Consider the following 27458-nt stretch of genomic DNA (forward strand, 5'->3'; position numbering starts at 1 on the left):
GAAAGGAACCTTTGTGACGTTGCACACATATTAAAGTTGATGCATTTGAGAAAGAACAGTGAGAAAATGAGCCTTCTGAAAGTCACGGAAAAGGCTGAAATTTCTGTCTAGGTTTCATGTAGATTTTAATATTGTATATACATGGAAGGATTACTTTACCAAAGGCCCAGGGACATCAGGCCTCCCTAGCATTACAAGCTCTGTATACTTAATATTTTCTTGGTGAAGAGGCATGTACAAATGGAAGCAAATCTATCCCATAATGAGAAGAAAATCAGATGGAGACAAAAAACACCAAAGAGACACAAAATGAAACCAAAGAGGCACAAAATGACACTAAAGCTCTGTCAAAACAGGAGGCCAAAGAACTGTGATCTACGGGCTTCTTTTTTGTTGTTCCACTGTGACAAAAATGACTGATATATATACTAAAACCAATGTTCTGTGCCTGTTTTAAAGAGAAATAATAGGGTGAGAATATGTTAAACTAGAACACATTGGGGAGTTTTTAAACTAGATACTCTGAAATCATTTGAGATGAGATGAATCTCCACAACTGGCCATATGTCTCTATTAATTTGTCTTTTTAGGCAGTGTTTAGTGTGATGGATGAAATGCTTTGGGAGCATTTAGGATTTTTTGGATGTTTGTGAGCATTCTTCAGAGTGCTGTAAGGTTTGTAAATGTTGTGGAACATAGTGACATCTGGAGTACAGAGATATGGATTTATCGACTTCAGCTCGGGCTAAGTGTACTCCAGCTCAATCAGCTGTGTGAAGATCAAATACTGTGCACAGCCCATGTCTGTAGTGTCTCATCAGCTTGGCTTTAATTACATTAAAGAGCGGCCTTTGGTGGACAAAAACATCAATATTGGTTCACCTTTTCTGTATCCCTGATCTCAAAGCCTGATATGTAGAGCTTTCAGAAAAATCAAGAGTTTCCCAGACTGCATCTGGACTTGATGTGGAAAGATTGTGATGATTATGGTTGCCCCGACGTGACTTCAGTGTGGCACAAAACTTGAAACCTCATTAACAGTTATCAATACTTACTGGAGAAGATGTAAATAATGGCCTGCAGTGATCATTGGGTTTTAGAGCCTTTCTGAAGCCCAGAAGAGCTCGACTGAAGGTGAAATTGAAAGTTTATGCAAGTCATCTTCTGATGAGGGAAAGCAAGTCCTCATTAGGCTCTAACCCTGCCTGCAACAATCGAAATGCCTTACTTAAACTCCTACACCTACTGATTTCCTCTAATGACCTTTGACTACTCATACCCACAGTATTTGTTACACAGTGCTTATTATCACTGAAAAACATTTGGTTCAAGGTGCATCACACTGTTAAAACTAATGGAGTCATGCTCTCGGAGTGTGTGTGGGGGCTCTTTTTATCTGCCTTCATGTCAGATATAGTGAAGGTGGCAGAGCCAAACTCCCAAACGCACTTAGTGTCGTTATCATATATGTCATCTTGTTCCAATAAAAAGCTTCCCCTTGCCTTATCGAGCTCAAAACGCACCACGGCAAATGACTGACTTGGAGGAATCCACGCTTAAACACACAAAGGACACAGGAATCGCTGAGAAGGAGATTAGCGCTCAGCCTCCATAGCTGTTTTGTTATCTAGTAGTGCTTCCCTGCCTTTTCCTTGTTTTACTATGAACCAAAGCAACTACCACCCTCCCTGAGCATTTACTCTAAATCCACTGTAGTGGGAGTGAGTTTCTTGCTCTGGAAAACAGACTGAGATCAAGTCGGACCCGAATGTCACTAAAGAACTGCAGGCTGAAAACAAAGCCACCACACCATTAAGCCTCTGTTGAATGAGAAAATGGCCCTGAGGAGTCTTCATCTTGTTCATTAGCTTCGAAAATGTAAACCAGGGAGTTTGAGATTGAGCCCAAAACTCTTTGGACTTGACATGGGCTCTTCTCTAACTCAAGCACTACTGGCTCATCATGTCACTGACTTTCAAATGTACAGTTTCAAACACATGTAAATGTTCCTCTCAAAAGGCTTTTCAGAAATTCATTCAGACATAGGTATCATTAAATTTCCACCTGAGAGAATACCCCTGAATTCAGCCAGTTATAGCTTCACAACTGCATGGCCAAAATGAACAACCTTGTGCACTGTGGGTAAGAGAGACTTGGGAGAGTTTTGAGATGTAATATGTCCCCATACTCCCATCACCAGGTCAGTGTGACATCCAATAAAGTGCATCAGAAGTTGACATTTTTACTTCTGCTTAATAAAAATGGTAAATTAGAGCCTGGTGTACATAACAGCCTGGTGTTATAGAACCTACTTTAAAAAATTATGCTTCCTTAGATTGTAGTCATTGTACTGCCATTGGCATCTTCTTATAAATGGTTTTGGCTTCCATCCATCCACTTCCTACTGGAGCACCAATCACTGTCATGCCCTCCAGCCCTTCCAGAGGCTAGTTAAAAACACAATTCACCCCGGTGTATCCTCATTCTGCCCCTGGAGCCTCCTGTTATTGGACAGACTTGAAACACCACGGATCCTCAGTGTTTCCCACAGAACTGGATTCTGTTTGAGTTATAATATTTAATAAATAATAATTACAGATAAAAATGTCCTAATTTGAAAATATAACAAAGCTTGAAGAGGCACAATAATCAACTGCCTCTTCAGGGAGACTCTCACCCCATGATCTCACTCCAACTGCATTGTCTTGGAGAGCCTTTAGTGAAGATAGAGTGATCCTTTTATCACTCTTATCTCCAGAGCTCTACAAAGACTGCCTATACCAGCTCATGTCTAGCACAGGGGAGGAGGACAGCTGACTGGTGGACAAAAGAGTAACCCGAATGATGTCAGCAGCCGCAGAGAAGCAGCCACCGAACTATCAAAAAAGGGGTCTGCTGTTTAATTGATTGTGGAAGGCATCCTTCTCTTAACCTGATGGGGAAAAATTTAAAGGTCAAAATGAGTCACGAAATAAAATATGTCAACTGTTTTTTCTTTCTTTTTTCTTTTGTTTTTTCTTTCTTTTTTTCTTTTTTCTTTTGTAATACCAAGCCAGCTAACAAAGGTAACATCTATGTGGGGAAAATACTGGAGCCTGAACCACCTCCAATCCTTGTTTTCAGAGCAGAGATGGCAGTAACAGAAAATGTGAAGTAACTTCACCTGCACAGCCCTGCATCCAGAAAGTATGGTCATATTAAATTTGTAAATGGAAATATCTTGTTCCAGTGACATCATTAATAAGTCATTGTACATACATGGCACTTACTGTGGCCAGGGTTCAAATACATGTCACAGTGAAGGGTGCTAGACATTGTGAATGAATCCTTGCAATCTTGTGGTGCCTGCTGAGAACCAAATAATCAAAACTGTGCTCAGGGACACGGTAATAAAGGACTCACTTCATTTTTCTGATTCATTGGTAGAGAGGACCCAACAAGTGCTAACTGTGATCATCCTATTTCCAGATGAAATATGAGGATGGGGAAAAGATAGTTGTTGTATCAAGGCTTCCAAATCCTCTGTTGTGAACTGCATGGTCACAGTGTCGAAGGGAAAAAATCAGCCAATAATTATAGCAGAAATATGACATATGTATCCCAGAAAGTTCATTCTGTTCATGTCAATGTTGCGTTTTTAGTGGGAGAAATGTTTCATCACTCATCCAACTGACTTCTGCAGTCTTCTTACAGATGAACAGAATCATCTTTCTGGGATTTCCTAACCTGGATGAATGTGCATGCATCAAGATGATACAACAGATACATCACATCATACCAGTGTTGCTTTAACATTGCTTTGTCTCATTGTTTTCAGGATTATCTGCTGAGTCACATGTACAGCAATGCTGCCAGAGACGACCTGTGGAGGAAACTGTCTCAGGTAACCCTCACCTGACTTTATGTCTGTCTGGTATTTAAACCTTGTGTACTTCCCTGCCCCAAAGGCTTCAAGGCAGAGCATTTAACTTTAATGTTAGTGCCTTGCTCAGTAGCAGGTATTAAAACCTGTAACTATTCCTCAACTGGCTCTGTTGGGACAGAGCTGCCAGACTGATTGAAGCTGTTCATTCTTTAATAAAGCACTTCTAATGAAGATGCTCATTATCACCTGACTTAGTGAGGAGCCTGTTGCTGTGGTAACATGAGGTGGAGCTTGTTTTCTTGTTTGTCCGACACAGGAGGAGCAATGATTTGATTAATTGAGCGTCACTTCTGTTAGCACTGTCAATTAGACTGACACTGCTCTTTAATTAGCTGCCAGTCTTATATCTAATTATGTCAAGGTCAATTTTCTCCCACACAGATATTTTAATCACTGATTGGATGTGTGTAAATTGGTCATTATTAGTCATTGATCATTTACGCTACGTGTGTGTTTGATTCTGCTTTAAAGGCCATGCACTCAGAGGGCCGTGATATTGACATCGGGGAGATGATGGACAGGTGGACTCTACAAATGGGCTACCCTGTTGTCACCATCAGCAAGAACCAATCAGAGCAGCTCCCTACATATTACATCACAGTCAGCCAGGAGCACTTCCTGTATGGAGAGGAAGTCAGAAAAAACAACAGGTGAGGGAACTGAAAGCTGTCAGATCTTTTAATAGTCTGTTATTTCTCAGAGATTGTAATAAACTATATGTCATTTTATTAAACTTACTTTGATGCACCCAAGAGTGATGGAAGCTCTACAGTAACAAGATGGCAGTTATAATCGAGTGTAGCCAAGCTAACAAACTAGCACGACAAAACATTCTGTTCTGTTAGCCTGTAGTCTAATATTCATTTGATGCCCATTAGAAACTGAGAGCTACGTGCCTTGGTAGCACTAGTGGGTTAGGGTTGGAGATGTCTGTACATAATGCACAGCAGCATATTTGTAGAAAACCAAACACAGCATGTCAGCACAAACATCTCAAATATTCCTTCAGACTGATGTGAGATGCTGAGAAAGTCATACAAAAATCAAGTACAGTGGAACCCCGACTTACGAAATTAATTTCTTCCTGAGGGTCTTTCGTAAGTCGAAAATTTTCGTAAGTCAAAGCACCCATCGCGCCTTTTGAGTGAACGATAGGCTATAGGCTAATTGCTAACTGCAACAACAATACGTCGTTCAAGTGAAACAGCGAAGCGCAAGTATGAAAGCCAAGGGGGTTGTCACATGATTCAGAAGGCATTGTGGGCATTGTAGGCATTCTGGGCCCAGCCAATCAGAGCCAGTGGATTTCGTTATGTGGGCATTTTGCCGTAACACGGGCAGAAATATTGCCGTTAAGTGCCTTCGTAACTTGAATTTTTCGTTAAATGGGGTATTCGTAAGTCGGGGTTCCACTGTACTTCAAGTAAATGCTACTAAAGAAAGTTCTACAAGCTTGTGAATCAAAGACTAAGTTGGTTTTTCATAGGACCACACTCAGTGAAACTCTTTTTCACTGTATGCTTTCAGACGTGGCTACCTTATGATTGACAAGTTTTTACTGTACAAGCCACCACTCTGTCACCAGGCTCAGTCAGCTCTAGTTGAGCAATCAACAGGAGACTTAAAAGCAATGTGTGCTGTCACTGTGGCTACCAGCAGTGCATGACTGCAGAATCTTTGAAATATTTGTAGTCCTTTTTTGTAAGTGTATCCAACTTATGCATAAAAAGTTTGGTTAAACAAGTTTGAAAAATGTTAGTTAGTTAGTCACTCTGGTTTGTCCAAATGGCCCTTCTACAAATGCCGCTCTTTGGATGGACCTAATTTGTAGCTCTAAGAATATGGAGCTGGAGTCTCTGGACACTAGTTGGCCTTTAGACTGCTAGTCCTATTCCTGACATGTCTCTCCATCTGTTCTTCATTCAGTCATTCACCGCTGAAACAATTCTCCTGAAACCCCTCATTTCACGCTACATTAGGCACTAAGTTTGTCTTTCAGTGATCTTGCTGGATTTTTTTTCCTGAAAAGGCACTTTTCCTGTTTCCTCTCTCATTCTTTACCACCTTTACATCTTTTATACTTCATTTATATTTGATTCCGATCATGTTTTATTCACATCTTTTACAACCTTTGGAGTTTACTCTCTTCTGTTTTATCGACCCACTTTCTTTTCCATCAATACTTCATCAGCTTCCTTCCTTTTTTTATTTCTTTACTTTTACCTGTTCTTGTTTTCTCCCATCATTTATTTCCAGGTCTTTCTCTCTCTCTCTTCAGTCTGTCATGTTTTTGTACAGTAGTTGACATTTACAATCACTCTGACCTGCTCAGTTTCTCAACAAAAGTTTCCTCAGCTTTTCTTATGTTATGTTCTTTTTCTTGTCTTTCATGTGGAGTCTTTTGTGTTTCACTTGAGCTGAGAATCGCTCTCGAGGTCTCATCAGCTGATGAACTGAAGCTGTTTGTTGTAGGTGGAGTTGAAATCTTTCTTTTGCTCTTGTTGAGTCTCGCGGGGCTGCGTTCAGACACACTCAGCGGTCCCAGGGCATTCACCAACACTAAAAAGAAACTGCTGCTGTGCTTTTAGTTGATTCGGCGTCACGGCTGAGTGCAGCCGGGGCTGATGCTGCTGTTTGATCCAGCGGAGCTGTGTTTAGAAGCACAGCAGTGTCCCGCAGTGTACACGCTGTTGACTCAAGCCCAGACTGCTTTATTTAATTATTTATTATCAGTATTATTTTCATGAGAAGAGAACTCTTGGACATGCACTAAATTGTGTGCAGGTTGTCCAGTCCTTCAATAACTTGGGAACTCACAACTTTTCTGGAGAGAAAATACTGATGTGGGTTCATCCAGCGAATGATCATTTTGCTGAAGGTTTTTGAAGCAGTTAAACTGGCTGGTTTTCCTGGGATTCAATAGTTCTTCTTTAAACCTTATATTCTTGTTGTACAGTTCAGACAATTGTTGTCGACACTTTCAGTCTCCAGTTCTTTTGATGGGACACTGTATGAAGGAACAATATCTGGCACTTTTGCTATTTTGCTGTTTTCTTTTATTACTTAAACAAGTCAGCTGTCGGAAAAAGCTCATCATCATCGCTTCACCCTCATGGTGTGTTTAGACCAAACACAAATCCCTCTTTTCCCATGATTACATATAGAGATACAAAATTTGAGCCTCAGTCATCTTCTATGGACAACCAGCCCTGTATCATTCAGCTTTGATATGAAAACAGAAAAAAATAGGAAGGGAAAAGTTTGTAAAATCAGAGATCATTATATATCTCACAAGTGTTCATTTCTGTGCAGATTGCACCTTCTCATTTTCCTTTGGCTCTGCTAAAAAAATAACATCTTATCGCAGATTATTTTCTGCCACTGAGAACCTCATATACCTTTTATAAAAAGGTACTTTAATTTAACAATTAACTCTGATTATAACCTTACTCCAGTTTTAAAAATTGTATGTTTGCAGGTCAAGATGACCTGCTCAAACTGAGCATCAGAATAAAGAACAAAATTGACTGAAGTTACTTAAGAATATGGCATGATTGTTGCTCATCTGCTGGGATGAGCAGCCACAACCATCTCTAAAGTTTACAGAGAATGGAGCAGATCACATCAGGTGCAGATGTGGTCCACAGAGCTTAAATCTTCCTAAAAGTTTAAATAAACTAAATCCAATAGGGCACCTTTGGGATGTAGTGGAACACGAGACATCGTGGATGTGCAGCTGAGAAATCTGCAGCAGTGCACAATGTCTACAGCTTGATGCTGTCATGTCAGTATGGACCTTTTCAGGGTTAACTTGTTATAGCTTAATGTTTGACTTAACCTAACAACACAAGACAAAGTTATGTTACCTGCAACAATGTTTTCCACTGCTTTTGAAAAGAAGGTATCTGGACCTCTACAATGGTGCTGATGAGTGAGAATGTACATAGACAAGTTTTTCCACTGTTCCCTTGGTTACTGTAGTTATGCATTTCACTACTTTGCTGTTGATGACACCAGCAGAGCACTTTAGGCCTGGTCTGGTCTCATGGAATCTATTTTAGACATGGAGGGCTTTTTATTGAATTGTGTTGGAGTAGTAGGAGTAGTAACTCTGGAAAAAAAAAAACACTAAAAGGGTACCCACTGTATTCCCACATGATGACTAAGGTCGTGACTAAGCATCAGTATGTGCTTGAAAGAAAGTGAGGATGGTTTTGCATAGACTTCAGATCACATAATGAGTTTTAAAATGTATTTTTAAAGTCTCTCATGACAACCTGGAAAGGCTGGTGTCCACCGAAGTACAGGTTAGCACTGTTACCTCACAGCAAGAAGGTCCTGAGTTCAGCCTGTGTGGAGTTTGCATGTTCTCCGTGTGTTTGTGTCCAATGACAAGCGGTTAGTTGGGTTAGGGCAATTGGTAACTCTAAATTGCCCATAGGTGTGAATGGTTGTCTGTCTCTTTGTTAGCCCTGCGACAGAAGTGGGCCTGTCCAGGGTAGGCTCCAGCCCCCCCGCGACCCTGACAATGATAGGTGGAAAAGAATGGATGGATGAAAACTAACTAGCATGCTAACTTACCTGCAGCCACTCATAAACTGAAATCCAACCAGCTGTCACATTAGCGTGACAGGCAGTTATCTTTGTATCCAATAAATTTAAGTTGGAGAGGAAGCTTTTCATTTACATAACAAAAAAACCCCCAAATCTACATTTTCAGACTTTTTTTGGCATTTTGTTAACTTCAGGTATTAAGGTGACATTTTGAAGATCACGGTTTATTTTTGTCAAACGCATTCTTCTCTTCCTCTGGTGTTGTGCTTGGAGACATTTTAAATTTGGGTCTTTTTATTTTTCCACCATCAAACAACCAGGGAGATAAATGCCTTTAAAAGAACTGAAGTGACAGGCAGAGAGAGAGAGACGATGAGGACAGCATGAGCTAACGTTAAGGTCGAGGCAATGATACTGAAAATAAATCAAACAGTATCTCAGTCAGGATTTAACAGCTCGTTTCTGTGGTGTCTCGTCAGCTGACGGGTAAACAGTGATGTGATTGGAGAAGCAGTGTCTGTGTGCTTGATTTAATGAGCTTTAATGCTAAACAGGACAGTGATGAATTATTCATGAGTCCACAAAACCACAGTTGAAGGAAGTATTTATATACTGCTTTACCCTGATGAGCCAGATAAGTATGACTAAACAAATTTACCAGAAAAAGCTCTTCTTCTTCTTTTGGCTGCTCGCTTTAGAGGCCACCACAGCAGATCACCTCCATCTCACAGTATTCCAGTATCCTCTGACAAACCAAACCTCTGCAAATCCTGCTTCACTACATCCATGAGTCTTTTCCTCCTGCCTGGCAGCTCTATATTCAACATTATGTCCAATATGTGCACTATCCTTCCTCTGCACATGTCCAAACTATCTCAGCCTTGACTGTCTCCAAACGGCTCAACCTGAGTTGTCACCCTGATGTACTTATTTCTAATCCTATCCATTCTGGTCACTCACAATAAAAATCTTAGCATCTTCAACTCTGTCACCTCTAGCTCGACCTTCCTTCTTCTTGTTAGTCAGACAGAGGAAGCAAAGTTGAAATATAAAAAGCTACAGCAGCCAGAAATTTAGAAAAAAGAGACCCTAGACCCTTTGCTGCACCAGACATCCGTGGGACATCACTGTGCTTCATATCGGTTTTGGAGAGGTCTGCACTGACTTTTTGTCCACACATTGTTATCAGACCCCACACTCACAGGGGAAAGTCTTCGTCACAGCTCATTGCATCACCACACATAACTAACCTTGCGGACTACTTTGTGACTTGTTTGATCTGGTCTCAAAAGTGTATTTGTCCCAAAATCTCCTCAAAGAGCCTTGAAAAGGTAAACACAACACCTATTGGTTTGTGAATTCACATTTTAAAAACTTGACTTTGATATAATGTCCATTGAAATGTGGACTTTTTTTAAGGAAGAGGTGTCACAAAAAGTTTATCAAGTTATTCACTACTGCTAGCAAACTTATCAAGCATAGCTAGATAGCTTAAAAAGGATTGCAAACTCACTCACCAGACTAGACTTCTTTAAAGAGCTAGAATGATTATTCTTCAGATAAATCCATTAAACATAGTCAATATGCTACAATGCTGCAACTACAGTTCCGAGGTCTTGTTTAATTAGCAGATGTGATGACTAGCAACAGTTAACTGTCTTTAATCCTTAAAATATTCCTGAGCTCTATACAGTTTCTGTTAGGGTGAGCTGTAGCTTTAGAGACAAAAAACGTCTTTTTTGGTTGTTTGCTTTTTTGTTTTTACCAGGCTATAAGTATGTTTATTTCCACTGTAAATTTGGGCTTTTTAACATCAAGTGGCCATTTGAAGAACACTCCTGCAATATACTTTTTTTATTTTCTTTTATCCGTCTTTTTTTTCTTTTTCCATTGATAAAAAATGTTCCCTACCCCAGATTTAATATGAAAATAAAATTAAACTCTGATCCAAGACATCTCTATTTTTTCCATCAACCTATTTGGTATCTTGTCAAAAGTCAGATAAATTTCATCATCTCCTGAGCTTAAGTGCAGTGTCTACCCAGTAATTACACTTGCAGATATCTAAAGTAAAATGAACAGAGGGACATTTATGTTGTTTCTCCAGGTGCATGTTGAAGGCCCTTTAACAGCTGTCTATACAGAGATTGTTTGTTTCTTGCACATCTGACAGCATAGATATGACTTTGCTTTCAGTCAGCTACATAACTACCACATGACACATCTTATAAGGTGTCGAGTCTGGTTTATCCCTTATAAATGTGTATATATGGTGGTTATTTACACGACTGGAAGTGTTGCCAGAACAAAAAAAGAAAACCCTACAGAGAGTAGTCTCACAGTAGAGTGAGTCTAGAGTCTCGAGTAGTTTGTCACATGATTTATAAGATATGTGAACTGGTCCCACAATCGTCCACAAACCTTTTGTGTTTTGGTCAACAGTATATTGGATATTAACACAAAATGAATAGTCTAGAGTCCTGCCACAAGCTGTGGGTAGTGAATAAAATAGATTGAGGATACAAGCAATGGAAATGAGCTTCCTCAGAAGGTTGCTTAGAACCTCCTTTAGAGAAATGGTGAACTGCTCAGTTATTTGGGAGAAGGTTCAGGGTAGGAATACTGGTCTCCACCATCAGACAGAAACAGTGAAGGTAGGGTTTGGGTATCTGACTAGGATGCCTCCTGGTTGTTTCCTCGGTAAAACTCAAGTGCCCTGTTTGATACTCCTTCATAAACTCTTTCCTGTGTTGACACAGCATCAAACATTGGTGATAGTCAAGTTCTACTTATAAATAATCATCTTATTATGAATGATCACTTTGTTCTTAATGGTTCCCCTCAGAGTTTCTGGCTCTGCTAGCTCTGGGTGCTAAGGGAAACAATAAGTGCCCATTTGTAAATTGTCCTCAGGGCATCTTGTGTTCCAACACAGAGTAGTCATGTAGTCATGAATAATTTGGTGCTTGTCACAGAGTTTTATGGTAATTTTATGGTGTGGTCTGTGTTAAGTGCTGTTTTGTGTTAATTTTGTGGCACACACAAATTGCCCTCTGTGTCTGGAAGTTGTGAAGTGACCTAGAAGCTTTGGGTTGTTTTATGCCACGAGACGCCGCATGTCTCTCATTTTTATTCCTGACAGCCCACGTCTGTCGAGCTGATATTGTGGCTTCTGATCCTGGCATTAGAGGAGCAGGTAGGTATATTTTTGATCATAAAGGTTTGGATTTTATCTGACTTGGAGACACTTGGAACGACAAGTCTAAATGGGGTCAACATGTTCTTTAATGGAGGAAGATGAGCAGAGAGGTGAAGGCTGTCTGAAGAGTTTCTAAAGTTTCCCACTTTGAATAGATCACTGCAGTCATGCTGCGTTTCTCTCTACCTCCAGCATGAATGTGTGTGTTTCACTTGGTTTCTGCCTTTGATGAATAAACCATAAACTCTGAGGACACACACACACTTGCATCAATATTAATAAACACATTCTGCTGTCCAGGCTGTGGATTGTGTGTCTTCCAGTGTGCGTCTCTGTGGGTGTGTATGTGTGCGTGGTTTAGCTCCACTCCTGTCAATCACATTGATATAAATATCAGATAAAGTATTTGCTTGCTAGGCAGTGGTATTGATCCACTATAGCCTGCAGCGACAAATGGCTATTATAGGAATAGTAAATGGTTCTTTCTCAGGCTGATTGTGTTACAATGACCCCTACTTTACAGTATTCACACACCCACTGCTTAAAAAGGGGAATTGACTGGATGTAAAGTATTTATGTAAAGCTGATTGTTTGCCATTTCTAATGAAAATCCAGTCTAATTAAAATATGAATCAATTTGATCAAAATGAGTCTAATTATAACGTCAGGGTTCTTAACAGTGCTGAAGAGAAACACTCACTTTTAGGACTCTTATTAGTACTTACATATGGTAACTGTTAGGATTAAAATTAGACTTTAACATCTAATAGGGAAGCATCAAGAAGCTATTTGTTCCTAATGAGCTCTAAGACTCAGCTAAATTCTTTCCTCACAGAGCACTATCCGCATGGGTTTGATTTTTGGCCAAAAACATTCACCTCAGACGAACAATAATGCACTCGTGACATCATAAATAGTTCTGCAATTCTTTTTGTTTGCTTTATACTTTTTGGCCATGCACATACATCGATCCGGCATAACATTAACATTGCCACTTACCTTATATTATGTTGGTCCCCTTTTGCTGCTGAAACAGCCCTGACCCTTTGGCACATGGATCCATGTGTGAGGCATTTAGTTGCTGGCTTTCTTGAAACCAGTCCAGGTGGTGCACATGTTGATCAGTCTCTAGCAACTGCTGTATTTACCAGGAGTTGGTGTTTTACCCCTCTGGTTATTTGTGCCAATTCCTTTCTGGGCCCCACTCATGTACTGACGTATGTGTCTGTTCATCTTAGCAACTATGATGCCTGACAGGAACTTTCATGTAGTGCTGAGACAGGTTATTGGCTGGCAGTTGGATGGGACTGGCCCCTTCTAGGAATCCTTGGGGATCAGGACTGTCCAGCCTTCAGTTAGCCATTCCTAGTCCGCTTCATCCTTTAGCACTTGGTTCAATTGTGTTGCCAGATGATCATGACGTCCAGTTCCTCTGCCACTGAGAGTACACCTTGGATTGTCCAGTGGAGAACAGCTGGTTTATGCTCCTGGCTTTAATCTCCCTAGTATAAATCTGTGAGTCTTTGCTTGGCAGTTTCCAGTGTCTCAGGTATGGGCAGCTAGTTGTACTTCTTAGGCATTCCTTTCTTTATCACATCTTTCTGCAGCTCTGATAAATGGGCTCCATGGAGAAGTCCCCATCCCCATTGAGGGGTACTGCTTCTTGTGGCCGTTCATCTCGCAGCCAAGCATCTCATGGTATAGATCAGATGGTTGGTTTCAGCAATGGTCACAGTCGGGACTGTCAACAATGCTGCATTCACTAGAAGACCTTCAGGTAGCCTCTGAAGATCTAACAGAAGATGTGAAAAGAGTTACGTAGTACATAGTAATCGGCCACTGAGGAACAAGGTTTCCAGCTTAGCCATGATCCTAGCTTGCCGTAGCATTTGTGTTGAATACAATCAATCTCTAGTTGTGATAGCAGTTGCAAGCAGTTGGAACTGTGATCTACTAGTTGTTTCACCTTTCCATTGGGATTACTTGCATAACAGCATTATGACAGCAAGAAATGGTGAATAGGGGGAATCTATTTCTCCTATTCACTGTTCTCACCCTTGTCCACTTATGCCTTCTTGTCACAGTAGCCTTCCTCAACACCTGATGTGGACCTTGTTAATCTGGGGGACATCCGAGCTGGTGTGGCTTCAGTTATAACATTTTTATATCACTTAGTTCATCTGTAAAGCGCTTTGTTAAAGCTTCCAAAGTACCTCACATACAACCACAGTAGAGGATCCACAAACCATTAGTCTCTCTTACATCTGCATTGACCTTGGTAGAAAAGACTTCAAAATGAATCATTTAAAGAAATTGAATTGCTGTGTATCCTCAGGATTCTGTCATACCATTTAGATCACTGAAATTTTATCATACAATGTTTTTATCTACTTCTATCTACTACTACTATTTCTTAGTTGTGCTTTCTCTGAGAAAACTTTGGATTCCATAGCACCAACTAAGTATCGTTTAAACACCATAGGCTACCTGAGTATCATTGCTGAAACCTATCATCCATTTATAACCCCATTGTATGCATCTTATAATGGCTGTTTCTAGCAGGATCCAACAAAGCATGCCACAAAGCTCAACTCATCCCAAAATGTTTTTTATTTTACATAACAGTGAGTTCACTCCTCACCAGATCTCAATCCAATAGAACACATTTTGGATGTTGTGTAATGGGATTTTCTCGTCTAGCCCACAAATCTCCAGCAGTTAGGACCAAAATCCAAGAGGAATGTTTCCAACACCCTATAAGATTAAGCCAGTTCTGATAAGAAAGACAGGGGGTGTGTCCAACTTGGTATACGCAACCAAAGACAGTATAAAACATTTTTACTGACTATCCAAGCATTCTGAGGTCTCAGCTGTAACCAGGGTTTCTACCCATGAAAACAATATGAACAGGAAAATGATAAACTGTGGTCATTTTGTGAAACCAGTATGGATTCCAGTATGGATTGAGGTTAAAACAATGTATTGAACAGATTAAAAAACACCCAAAGTAATATTTGAGCTGCTGCTTCTTTGTGATGAAAGAACCCACCTGAAATGGTCCAGGGATCTGAACAGGAAACCTCCCGTTTTCCAGGCTCCCCGTAGAGCATAACTTGCTGGAGAGATTTGGGATGTGTGGTCAGGAAACACATCTGAATACCTAGGGAAAAACAGGAAAAAGGTTTAGGGCTTAGCCTGTTGTCATGAGGAAAAACTAGATGGATGGATGGATGGATGGATTTATGGATGGATGGATGGATGGATGGATGGATGGATGGATGGATTTATGGATGGATGGATGGTTTTGTTGGTAGATTTTCTTTTTCAGAGAATCTGAATTGTGTTGCTGTGTATTACTCCCACATTTCATCTGCCTTGCTGCTTCTCAGAAACCGTTTAACTCCTAAATGTCAACCGTTCAGGAAGAAAAACAGCCCAGTTCAATCCCAGCAGAACTGCCATTTTGTGGTAATATAATTGTTTTTTAAAAGCTCGATAGGTTGCAGAATTCACTCAAGCAGTGAAGGGGCATTTCTGTATTGTTCAGATGACAGTGAAAATGTAAAAATCACCCGACTAACCAACCAGAGTTTTCACTGGACAGCACATTTAACCTCCGTTTCTCAGAAAGAGACAATAACCTTCAGTTACTTCCACTTGACTGATGCTTGCTGACTGCTGCAGCTATTACACTCTCACTTCCTGTCCCTCTGTAACACAGTGAGCGTCACTCGCTCCATTTCCAGCTGAATGATGCTAAGAGATCATCGCTGACCATCGCTCTCTCTTCTCTCTGTAATGCCTCTCTATCTGATAACTGAGGCAATAAAACCCAATCCAATTCCACTGACCATTACTGACATCACTCTCTCTCTGTAGTTTACAGTGGCAGGTCCCTCTCACAGTCGCCGTGGGAAACACATCCGCCGTTTGTTCAGAGTCTCTCATCTGGATCAACAACAAGACAGGTACAGTAGTGTGGGTGTAATGATTCTCTGTGCTGCTCTCACGTCTCAGATCATTCATGAAAGTGTGCTCTGCAATCATGACTTAATTATCGTGTTACCTTGAAATGATGAGCCGCTGTCTTGGCATTGTTTTGTTATGCCAACAGACTAATCTATTTCCTGATCACAAATTAATTATCTCATTATCTCCAGACATGTAATCTGTAGTTAATGGGCTCAACAAATCGAAGCGAACAGATACAGTAGATTGTTTTGAGGAATCTCATTTTCAAGGTTAGAGGTCTTTCAGTGCTGGCAGTAAACACAGAACCTCCCACATATAAATATGGCTAATTCTTCATGTTTTCTTTTCTCATAAAATAAAGTTTTTTTCTTCTAAATAAAACTCCCTCATTATTTAACAATGTGTAAAATCTCACTGTTGTTCAGCTTTTAGAGAAATAAAGGTCACACGAGCTTGTTTTTTTAAAGAATAGCGCGCTCTACAAAGTACAGCTGCATTTTCTTTGATATTAGGACGATTAAATTACTTCTTACAGACAACAAAAATTTTCTGTGTTGAGGTAGTGCTTTGTCTTTATTAGCTTTTGGAGAAAAGTCTGTTACATGAAAAATAAACCTTTCAGAATAAAGCTTGTTCCTCTTTTGTCTTGCTGGCTGCTTTATGGAATAAAATCCTGCTTGGTTTAGTTTTTTTTTGTCTGGAAAACTGAAGCTTCAGATTTTTTAAAGGTAATTCTGCCTGAAGCTCTGTGCCAGTGAAACCAGCTGTAAGACCCCACCACCTCCACACACACAGATCAGAGCAGGCATCGGTGACAGCAGATATGACGTTTATTAATAAGCCAGAAACAACGTGAAGCATGAAAAGAGGAGCTCGGCTTGAGGTGAGCTGCAAAGCGGCAGCTTCGGACAGGTTATCACAGTGTATGAGAGTTTCTGATTGGACTAGTCGAAGGTTTCACAGAGCCATCAGCTGATGTGTGCTGACGGTTAGATTATCTAATGATTAAAGCTGAGCATGACTTTTGGGCCTCTCTGAAATAATGCTATTCTCACTTTATGAGTGTTGTCAGAGATGATAACTCTGTTTTCTGGCTTGTTCCCCTTCAGTCTCTTTAGAATGGATGTAATTCAGGCCTATTTTTGAGGAATATACTTTCTATATCTGTCTTTGCCTAAAAAAAAGAATAAGCTGACTTCAGAAGAAGAGTTTGGACTCTGGCATAACTTCACCTATTTGCAATGAGTAGAAAGGAGTCTTAAAGTTCACGACTCAGAGGTAGTTTGTTTCCTATCAGAGGGAATAAGTTGAAGAAGTGGGCCAGACTGGAGTCAGCTGCTATTTTCCCTGTTTTCCTCAGGCTGTTATACACATCCTGCAAGCTGTTCTACTAAAGCACTACAACCTAATTTTGCCATCTCTGAGAATATTCACATTGTTGTGTAAGATGCTGCGATCCTTAAAAGGTTGTGCAGAATGAGCAGGCTATTCTTAGCTGGTTGTAGTTTCAAGATATTTTTTTCTGCTGCACCCAATTTTCTATTTGGTTTGTGTGTTCCAAGTTTTCTAAAATGTTTAAATGTGCAAATGGGGAGTCCTCTGTACAAATATTCCTGGTTTGTACTCTTTTCCAAAACAGAACAAATCGGAGGACTTGGTAAAACCAGATTCAAAAATCTTATCATATCTTTTTAATGGCACATTAAAGCCAGATGATTTTTCAGAGAGGATTTTAGAAATCTCTTTTTACTAATTTATAATTCAAAAAATCCTGTAAACAGCCTGGGAAAAAATATTGTGCATGTTTTTTGGAATAAAATGTTGAATGAGACTGTGAATGATAAATGAAGTGTAACAGACTGCAACAGACTGTCGGTACAGACGGTCTTACCATTCCTACAACAGCCTCTCAGCCTATGATAAGATGAATGGGTTAATGGATGAATATTTTCATTAATATCACCTCAAAATGTCTGCAGTCGATCGCTTATATCAAGTTTTCCAAATGTTTATATTTAAATATTAAAATGAGGCACTATCTAATAAAAACACTGTCACTGTCTAATATAGAAAGTAAAATTAAACATTTTGTACATTTTCTTTCAGTTAAAATGAAAGAAGACGTTATGAAAACACATAAAAACTCAAAACTGCTGACTTCACGGAAAAAAGAAAACAAACAAACAACTTTTAGAGCCATATTTACTAAATGGGCTAAAATGGTGCAGTCAGTTTATTTCAATACAAGAAAAAAATCAAAACTTTACTGTTAAATATTGATACGATTAGTCAGTACCAAAAATATTAGCGTCCCCCCTCTTACAAGTTATCTTGTCACTGCACTCAATTTAATCCTTACAGTACTTTTATTTATGTCAAAACCCAGTTTGTGCTGGCATTAGAGCAGGGCGATATGACCAAAAATATTTATCACAATATACATTTGAAAATTTGCGATAACGATATAACTGATGAAATATTTGACACTAGACAAAATACTTTACAACTCCACAACTTTATTAGTGGAAAAAAAACAAATCTATGTATTTTCACTTAAACAAGCAGCTGTTTTTTATGTACATTAAAGTTATATAAAAAATTTTATAGTGCAAATGCAAATTCCTTGCTGACAGTTTAACCAAAAGGCATTTCCAGTGGAAATTGGCCGACATATCCTCAGCATAACCATGTATAATATCCACAAAACTTAAAAAGAGGTTATACACACACAATACAGTAATATTATGTTGAAGCACAGTACGTATCACTCCGCGAGGCTCCTGCCTACGATAGCCGTAATGCTCCATCAATCCATCAAGCGGTGCGGGTTTGTAGCTTAGCAAAGTCGTATTAAAACATTTGACGCCGTGTACATAAAATCGTTTCGAGGTCAGTAAACACAACCAGAATTCATACATAAGGCATACGGGATTATAAGTGTATGAATGTGAGAGTGAATGAATAGTGGTATTGTAAAGTGCTTTGAGTGCCTTGAAAAGCGCTATATAAATCCAATCCATTATTATTATTATAAGGGGCGCTGTCGATTTTCAGAAAAATGAAAGGATTGATTTTAAGTGTGCTGTATTTTCCAAAAAACACGGTAATAACAACGGCCCGCTAGCATGTGCTACCAAAAATAGTGCTTTGTTGTGCATCTGACGGACGAAAGCTAAACCAGTTCCACACCACTGAAGTTGCAGCATTTTTACAAACCAGTTCTGGTTCATCTGTTTCATTCAACGATCCGCTTTCGCCCTTCTCATTCTTAGTCGCTGCCAGGCTTTTTCCGCCATGTGCGTATGAAAACAAAGGCTCTGCGCATGTGTGTTTTACCCATAGTCTAAAGCGATATTTCATTTTCTTATCGTTGCCCAACATTATACCGGTGTTATTGTGAACAGTATAAAACATTGCTATATTTTACCTTTATTATTATTGCTTGAATGACAACAGTGTATAAAGTGAGAAACCAACATTTTGATACCATGTAATGAGTTCATTGAGTGTTACTGTCATTTCACTTCTAACGTTTAAGCCCTAAAATGTTTTTAAAAAACCCTACATTATAGGAGGAACTGGAACTGGAACTTGGAGTCCTCTGAAGATCCTGACAGGACACCATGTCGTTATCTGCGTATCTGATGTTTTTAATATTTTTGATGTCTTTGTTTTCTTGATGCTTGGATTAAGTGTTTTAATGTTTTGTTGTTGTGTTGTGTCTCAGAAACCCACAGGATTGGTCAGATGGATGACAGCACATGGTTGGTAGGCAACATCAATCAGACGGGCTACTTCCGCGTGAACTACGACCTCCAGAACTGGAAACTGCTGATTCAGCAGCTGCACACCAACCCCCAAGTAAAACTTGTCTGTATTCAGTAACATCTGCGTTTGTCTGTTTTTTCTCTTTCAGTTTTTCAATCCCTCTTTGCTTGTTGCTCACTTGCAGATCATCTCCGTTGGAAACAGGGCAGGACTTATCGATGATGCTTTTAACCTGGCCAGGTGAGATGATAGTTTGCTATGATATACCGCAGTGGCAGAAGTAGGAGAGGTTCTAACCCTTTTCTCACTCTCTTTCTTACTTATTGGCTCATCTTTCACTCTGACTTCAAGACATAAAAGCATGTGGACACAGAGGATGGAGCCAGGCAGATCTGTTGTATCTGCTTCTGTGTTTCTTTTCCTATAAGGTGAAGGGCTTTTCTTGCACAGGACTGACAGTTTGTCGTCTTCTGTCAAACAGATGGAAATTTTGAACATCGACAGATGTGTTTCAGAGTTGAGTAGGTGTTTTGTTTTGCCGCCGGGTATAGACTTCGATTTAGTTGGCCGTGTATACAGAGGTTTAATCTGTATAATGTGAGTTCAGTTGAGGCCCATGACTCTTTATACAGAAGAGTTCAGGACAGAGCTTTACCAGCACACACACACTTCCACCAGCACATGGAGAAGTGCAGCTCTGCGGCTCTGGGATTAGCAACACTGCCTTGTACTAGATTCTCCTCAATCCTGTATCATGTGTGATGTTTTATGTTCTCCCCTGCATTCTTATCATCAGTTACTTCCCACATATAAACATGCTTGGTGTGTGTCTCCAACAGCTTTCCAGTAAACTTTGGTTTTGCTAAAACAACACCTTTTTTTTTTAGTCTTAGAGAGAGGATCTGTTTTTCATTGAGTGAAAAACCAACCACAACTATTTCCTCCAAACAAACTTTATTTTGCATACACAATCACACAGAGTACAATATGTAGCGGCATACTTGTGTCCGAGCTGTGGACAGGTTGCGCACATAGCCGCGCCATCCCAAGGCTTGGTTTTAGCATGGGGGGGGTCTAGTCAAGACCCTTACTGGATACCGGTTGGGAATCAAACTTGTGACTCCTACTCCAAAGATTTGTAGTCTTACCACTACACTATTCAGCCACAGTTCCTATCCAGTTGTTCCTACAAGCACTCCAGGATCATAAAGCTTTCTGAGAATTTCAGAATTCACCTGCATTTCATTGAAATGAATTAAGTTCAGGTGCCAGAATTGTTTTATGATTGTGAAAAGTTGCATGATTTGAGCTCCATCATTAGTTTATAATTACTAAAATGAACCATCTGAGCAGCTGGCATTTAGTCCAGTATCTCTTTGATGTTACTACTGCACTGTTTTTTCTTTTTGGAATTCATGCAAAGTCTCCTCAAAGCTGCCGTTGTGTCCCCTGGTGCTACAGTACGGCTGTGAATGGGTCAAGGTATGAGCTGAATTGCCTCGCACACACCTGGGTCTGTCCACATTTCTGAATTCAAAGAAGTTGTGTACAGACAGTGTGCAAAGAATTTGAAAAATAAGCAAAGGCAGACGGGAACTCGGTGATGAATGAGCGATCAGCAGCCACGGCGCGGGCGGAGGCGGGGGGAGGCTGAGTGAGTCGTTTCTCATGGTGATGTTTTCAGCCTGAAGCTTTTTGAGCACTGTAACCAAAATCTACTCTGACACCAAGCCTATAACTCAATCTACCCCCGTCTCCTTTTTTTCTTTCTGTATCTTCCCTTCCCTCTCTCAGCCATCTGTCCTCTGTCATGTTGAATGAGCAACATCCAGAGACGACTGCGCTGTCGTCTTCTGCTCAGGAGTATGTGTGTGTGTGTGTGTGTTGAGTTGGGAGCTCAGCAGGAGGTTTCCATCTGTACCGAAAAAGAAACTACAGATCCATGAATATGCACACTGATAGCAGAGTACTCTTACTTCACCCTGGATCTGCAGTAGCACCACCACGCAACATTAGAAGACAAGAGTTAGTTTGTTTTTTAACCCGATGAGCTTTTTGTTTTGTTTTTTTTTAGTCCTCCCACGAAAAGTCTTTTTCTATGCAACATTTATTTTTTAAGAGTTAAACTTTTTGAGGACAGGAAACACTTTGACACACATCCTGTTGGCAAAGTTTCTCTGAGATGCTATTAATCCTAAAAGAAGCCTTCTGCTATATGTGAAACATTAACTGTAGGTCTCACACATTCTTTTTTGAGGCTTAGTCATTTTCCAAACGTGCTTTCTGAGCTCAACATCTGCTTCACGGATTTTCTCGCTTCTTTATTTCAGGAGTAAAGACGTCTAGAAGACACTAAGAGCATTACAGGAACTTTTTCCAACTTAAAGTGGGCTAAAGACATTTTTTCTTATGAATATGTAGAAAGTTATCATTAGCTCAAAACACATGTGTATTCTCGCTTCCTTAGTTTTACTCCGATAATACGCAATCAAATCATATACATCATATTTTCAGGGCTGCATGTGAGTGGATAAAAAGCATTAAATGTATTTCATAAAATGCAGCCAAATCACACAACGAACACTTACAGGTGTGGACAGAAGTTTACATCCATCATGGGCATGAATGTCAGGGTAATTTTGGATTTTTAATGACTTCTTTGAACTGGTGTTCCAGGGTGGGATGATTGCAGAGCATACATTTTTAATGACTTTGAAAAACAACAACTGGGTGCACAAGTTTGAATTTATTTTCAATTTTTTCTGATCCACATAGGGTCAGAAATGTACATACATACTCAGATATATACAGTAGATATACCCTCACTAATATTTGGTTAAATGTATGTTAGCAAGTGGCACCTCAAACAGATGTTTTTGTTAGCCATCAAGGAGGTCCTGGCATAATTCTGGCTGCGTATTTGACCGTTCTTCCTGACAGCTTCTTGGTTCATCGGCATAGATCTGACTTTTAAGCATAGTTAAAAGTAGGGTTGAGGTCAGGACTTTGTGAAGGCCATTCCAGAAGCGCAATGTTAGCCTGCTGTATCCATTCCAAAACCAGTTTTGTTGTGTATTTGTCCTGTTAGAACACCAAACTGTGTCCATCTACCTGTTCATTTTAGGTGAAGTTAAAGAATTTAGAGGCAATCCTCCAACTTCATTAATCTGTCTTGCTACCACCACCATGCTGGACAATTAGTCCTGCGTTCTTAGCTTTGAAAGTCTCACGGTGCTCAGTCCATGGAGATGTAAAACAGTGACGCTGGTGCTCCAGCAGTTTCCAGTTCATGGCAGGCTTTGGCTGCACTTAGCAAAGGATTTAAGTGGGTGTATGTATATATTTGATTCTCCTGATGAGTGCATTCAACCTTCTTCAGACCACAGCTGTATTTTATTTATTTATTTATTCGAAATGTGCATCACGTTTTGGAAATCAGAAGGGAAATTACTTACATCTTTTATACTGCCTGAAGGCTTTTCTCATTATCATTAAATGTCTGATTTAAATAAAGTTCTGTAACATTCCACTTTATATTCATACAGCTCATACATTTATGTGACATAACTAACATAATAACCAATCTAGTGCATCCCTGTGTTTGATCCACGGTATCTTCTTGTGGGCTTCCTCTGATTCATTTGGGACATTACTGGAACGAAATGTGTAATCCATGCATATAGACCAAGAAAACGTATTCCTGCACATCAGCTAAGGGAAATTCAGAATCATCCTCTTTAATTTGATAACATGGAAGGCACAGCTTGTGTTGAATCTGCTGCCTGTACTTCATATCCAGTGATGGTGAGGTGAGGTAAAAGAAGGCTGGGTATGTGCAGTTTATAGTACCTCTTCTACAGTTTGATTCCTAGCTCAGGGATTTATTTCTCCACCTTATCGTGGCATCAACTGATTATTTCGGGGAGTGTAGTGCTCGTACTGATCGAAATGAAAGCCAGAAATTATTAAACCATGATAAACTCTTCAGGTCACAAACAAATCAGCTGCCAGGCCATCTAATGATCACTTCTGAGTCACAAAAAAACCACTGAGATCTGTTTTATCGCACTGAAGGCAAAAAAAGAAACTGCCAGCTCTGCTCATTTAGCAGACTGAGAAATGCGTCTTATTTATGAAGATGTTATTTCAGCCTTTTTCTGAGAGCTGCTCACTGAATTGATTCTTTAATCTCAGAATTAATTTCAGTCGTGCTGATTCTTCTTCTGCTGCTCACACTTCAATTGACCAAAGCCTGAGTAATCCACCCAGCACTAACTACAAATAGGAGGCAGCACGACTGTATGAAGGTGTGTGTGTGTGTGTGTGTGTGTGTGTGCGCGCGTGTGTGTGTGTGTGTATCAGGCTAGTTTAGCAGTAATAAATGCCTCAGTGAGTGTACGCTTAAACAGTGATGGATGTTGCCTCTCTTATATGTGTGCACCAGTCCCTCGTTAGCTCTCCACTGAGCCTTGCTAATGGCTAATGGACAAACAATTAACTGGCCCTTAACGATGTTAACGAGTTAATGAGCTCGTTAAGACGACAACCCTGGGCGCAACAGAGAGAGAGCGAGGGAGACTGTAACTGAGAGCAAAAATTGAAAATCTATAATCGCTTCACTTCATTTCACAACTACACTAAAATTTAAAGCCCTGCTAGCATTTCCTAGAGATTCCAGTGTTCATTACAGACACAATATAGACAGAAAAGAGAAGGTGCTGAAAGGTGACTGTTTGTCCTGATGAACGAGAGTGGTCACGAGAGTCATACAATCAAAACTGTAGAGTCCTTACAGAAGAGAGATTAACTAGGTAATCAAAGCTGAAGTCTGCTTACTGAGGTCCTTGTATTCAACCGTGGCAGTTTTATTGAGGATGTAAGCCACTGCATTAGGCAGCATCACCAGCAACATCTAATAATCCTATAACAATCTTGGTATTGTCGACCAGTCGTGTCCTCTAAAAGTAACTTACTTTTCACGCACTCCTCCTTAACACCCTTCACAGTTGCACATTCACTCTGTTCTTTCTTCACTTATCTTGCAGTACAATTTTAGCTGTCACCTCATATTTACCAAACAGATTTAAGCATGCTCATAAGTGATGAGTTCAACCTGCATTTTTATGACCAATAGAAGGACGCCCATGTTCAGTTCTAAAGAAGTTTTTCTAAAGAAAACAACCCTTTAGCTCAGTCTTCAGTCTATGAACTATTTTTTTTCTCTGATACGTTTTATGGTCCAAAGTGCTTACCATGTGGTTGGTAAGTCTTCAACCAATGGGCATCCAGTTATCTTCAGTTTTTAAGTCTTTTTGTGGTTTTGTGACACATTTCTCAGGTTGAGGGTTCACAAAGAAGGCCATGAGCCATCAGGGGATTTCATGGTAGCAACTTCCATCTTATATATACAGTCTGTAATGATTTTCATTATCACTCTGCTCATCTAAATATAAAAAAAATCAGTAAAGGAAATGTTCCACTTGTGTAATTCTTTGGTTCTATCTTCAGTTGATTTCTTTGTTTTTAGTTTTGTGCAGTTTTCAGTGGAGTGTGCAGTTAAACTTTTGTGGGGCTAAGTTTGTTGATGCATGTAAGGAGGCCTTTGTGTTATGAATAATCCATTAATTTACATAAGAATGAAATCTCTCTGCCAGATGTGCAAGGTTTACAGTGGTTGGCAGTGGAAAAAATACCTGACCTCATATTAAACTTCATATAAAAGCTGCTGAGGTAGATTTTTTGACCCTTTTATTATTTTGACAGTTGTCGCTTTGATGATGGATCACGTGCAGCATCAGTGACGTGTGACACGAACGAGTCTCAGAGCTGATGTGGACTGATAGCTGATGGATGATGTTTCAAAAACAATGACAAATAAACAAATAAGAAAACAGATAAATGTCCAGCTGGAGTTGCCATGGTGACTGCAATCTCTCTCTGCCTTTATGTCGAGTCCCGTCAGTGTTTTTGCAGCGTGGTAAACAGGAAGTCTGTGCAGGCTGGATGGATTATGGTAATGTCCCAGAGGCCAGGTGCATGATGGGAATGGAGATGAATGTGTGGAGGCTGGTCGGGTTGGAAATGAGGCAGATTATGGAAATATGATGGTCTGGAATTCAGACTTTCCTTGGCAGCTCAGAGACTTAGTGAGTCTTATCTCAAACAGATTGACTTTCCGTGGAGTCTGTCCCTGTCATCTTGTCTGTCTGCCTCTGAAAATTAAAAACCAGCAACCAAAAAAACAGTATTTCAATACAAGAACATTCACTTTCTTCACCTCCTCTTGTGTGTATGAGTCAGTCACTGTGATTGACATCCTCTGTAAAGGTCACTGTTCGGCGTCAGGCTGGGCTCTCTCACTGAACATCAATAATCAGAATCAAAAACAAAAAAACCCTAATATTACTTCTGAGTTCACTTTGTGTTCTCCACCACCCTGCCTCATTAATATTCATGAGCTGTGGGCGTGAGCGAAGGTCAGTGCAGGAAACAGGTGAGGTGCCCACCCCTCACCAAAAAGCATCATGAATGTTAATGAATGCACAAAAGAAGCTCGTTAATATTGATGAGGCAGTGGATGTAACCGGGGCTGCTAAATAGCTCAGGTTAGAGGCCATGTTTTTGTTAATGTGTTCCTGAAGTGGTGCTTTTTAGGTTAAGGGTTAAACAATGAGGGTTAAAGATCAAATCTTCATTAAATCTATATTTACATTAGCTCAAGGGTCCTCTGTGTGTCCTGAAAATCTACAGAAATACTGAAATCAAAGGTTCCGTACGGAATGGCAAGTGTGTCAAAAAACAACAAATAATTCATGTCTTAATTCAGTTCCTGGAAATATTCATGATGTGTCCCTGTTAAGGGAAAAGACACAAAAAAATATCTCAAAAATATGAATAACCAGAGAGAGGATTTGTGTTGGTTGTTGCACTGAGATATTAGAGTCCCCAAAAATGACCATAAAAAATTCCTCCAAAGAATCACAAAACGTTCTTACCAGACTTTAAAAAGGTCTCAACTGTTGTGCGAACATAGTCTCCCTCGTAGTCGCTAATGAAGACTAGCTTTTCTCTACTTTTTGCTTAATCATAGATAGACCTGGATTAGTAGAGTGCAGCAGAAAATACAGCAGAGCTGCTGTTAGAGCTGTTAGCTGGTTTCTTTCTTTCTTTCTTCAAAGTGGATTAAACATAATAAACTCACACAACATGAAAATTTAATCAAACTGTTTGTCAGAAGAAAAGTGTTATTTTTAAGACACTCAAGTCTAACATTAGCTGATGTAACTTGTAACCAGCTGCTGTTGTTGTTTCGCCAGCTCGTTGTCAGTTTTCTGGAGACGGGAGGATCCCATGGCTAATCTCTTGGCAATAATTAATTGTGACAGTGTTGTGAATAAGTAAGCATGTTTATGCACATTTTCATGTGTTAGAGACCTGACTTCATTTCAGGAGTTGTCTGTTTTCTTTGTGCTTTCACTTCTGTGATGAAGGGAACTCTTCTTAGATGATAAAGCACGGTCCAGACACAAGTTAAAATTTGTCTCCACTGTATGCAAATGCCTATGACTTGTCTTCACCTTTGCCTTTTGTATACTACATATGTGGCTCAGTTAATGTGCATTTATTATTTTTATTTTATTTTAAATTAACTTGACTGACTGTACCTTTAAAGTCTTTAATGTATTTTCCATTTGCTTCATGTTTTGAGAATTTTAAGAATAACTGTCTCCTCTTTACCAAGATGTTTTTGCCTTAACACTTTTCCCACTACTCACTTTTTATCCACATCATCTCTCCTCAGGGCGGGGTACCTTCCACAGGGTGTTCCTTTGCAGCTGATTGGCTATCTGCCAGAGGAGACGTCCTTCCTTCCATGGCACGCTGCCAGCCGAGCGCTCTACCAGCTGGACAAACTGCTGGACCGCACAGACGAATACAGGCTGTTCAGTGTAAACAACCAATCAGTCACAATTTTAATCGATCAATTAACCACTAACTGCTTCTTGTTAGCAGAATAAACAGTCTCTTATCATTGTGTGT

General features: G+C 39.9%; 1 protein-coding gene across 1 annotated transcript in view; it reads left to right on the forward strand.

Moving 5' to 3' along the window:
• The window catches only part of LOC120736018 (thyrotropin-releasing hormone-degrading ectoenzyme-like), a 258235-nt gene that overhangs the window by 199050 nt on the left and 31727 nt on the right, over window positions 1–27458 (forward strand). The window contains exons 9-14 of the mRNA XM_040035942.1: window positions 3818–3883; window positions 4397–4575; window positions 15558–15646; window positions 19378–19511; window positions 19603–19658; window positions 27220–27367. Of these exons, the coding sequence (XP_039891876.1) occupies window positions 3818–3883; window positions 4397–4575; window positions 15558–15646; window positions 19378–19511; window positions 19603–19658; window positions 27220–27367 (672 nt within the window). The remainder of the gene's footprint in view (window positions 1–3817; window positions 3884–4396; window positions 4576–15557; window positions 15647–19377; window positions 19512–19602; window positions 19659–27219; window positions 27368–27458) is intronic.

This window comes from Simochromis diagramma, unplaced genomic scaffold (assembly GCF_900408965.1).
Source record: "Simochromis diagramma unplaced genomic scaffold, fSimDia1.1 OVJJ01000816.1, whole genome shotgun sequence".
Lineage (NCBI taxonomy): Eukaryota > Metazoa > Chordata > Actinopteri > Cichliformes > Cichlidae > Simochromis > Simochromis diagramma.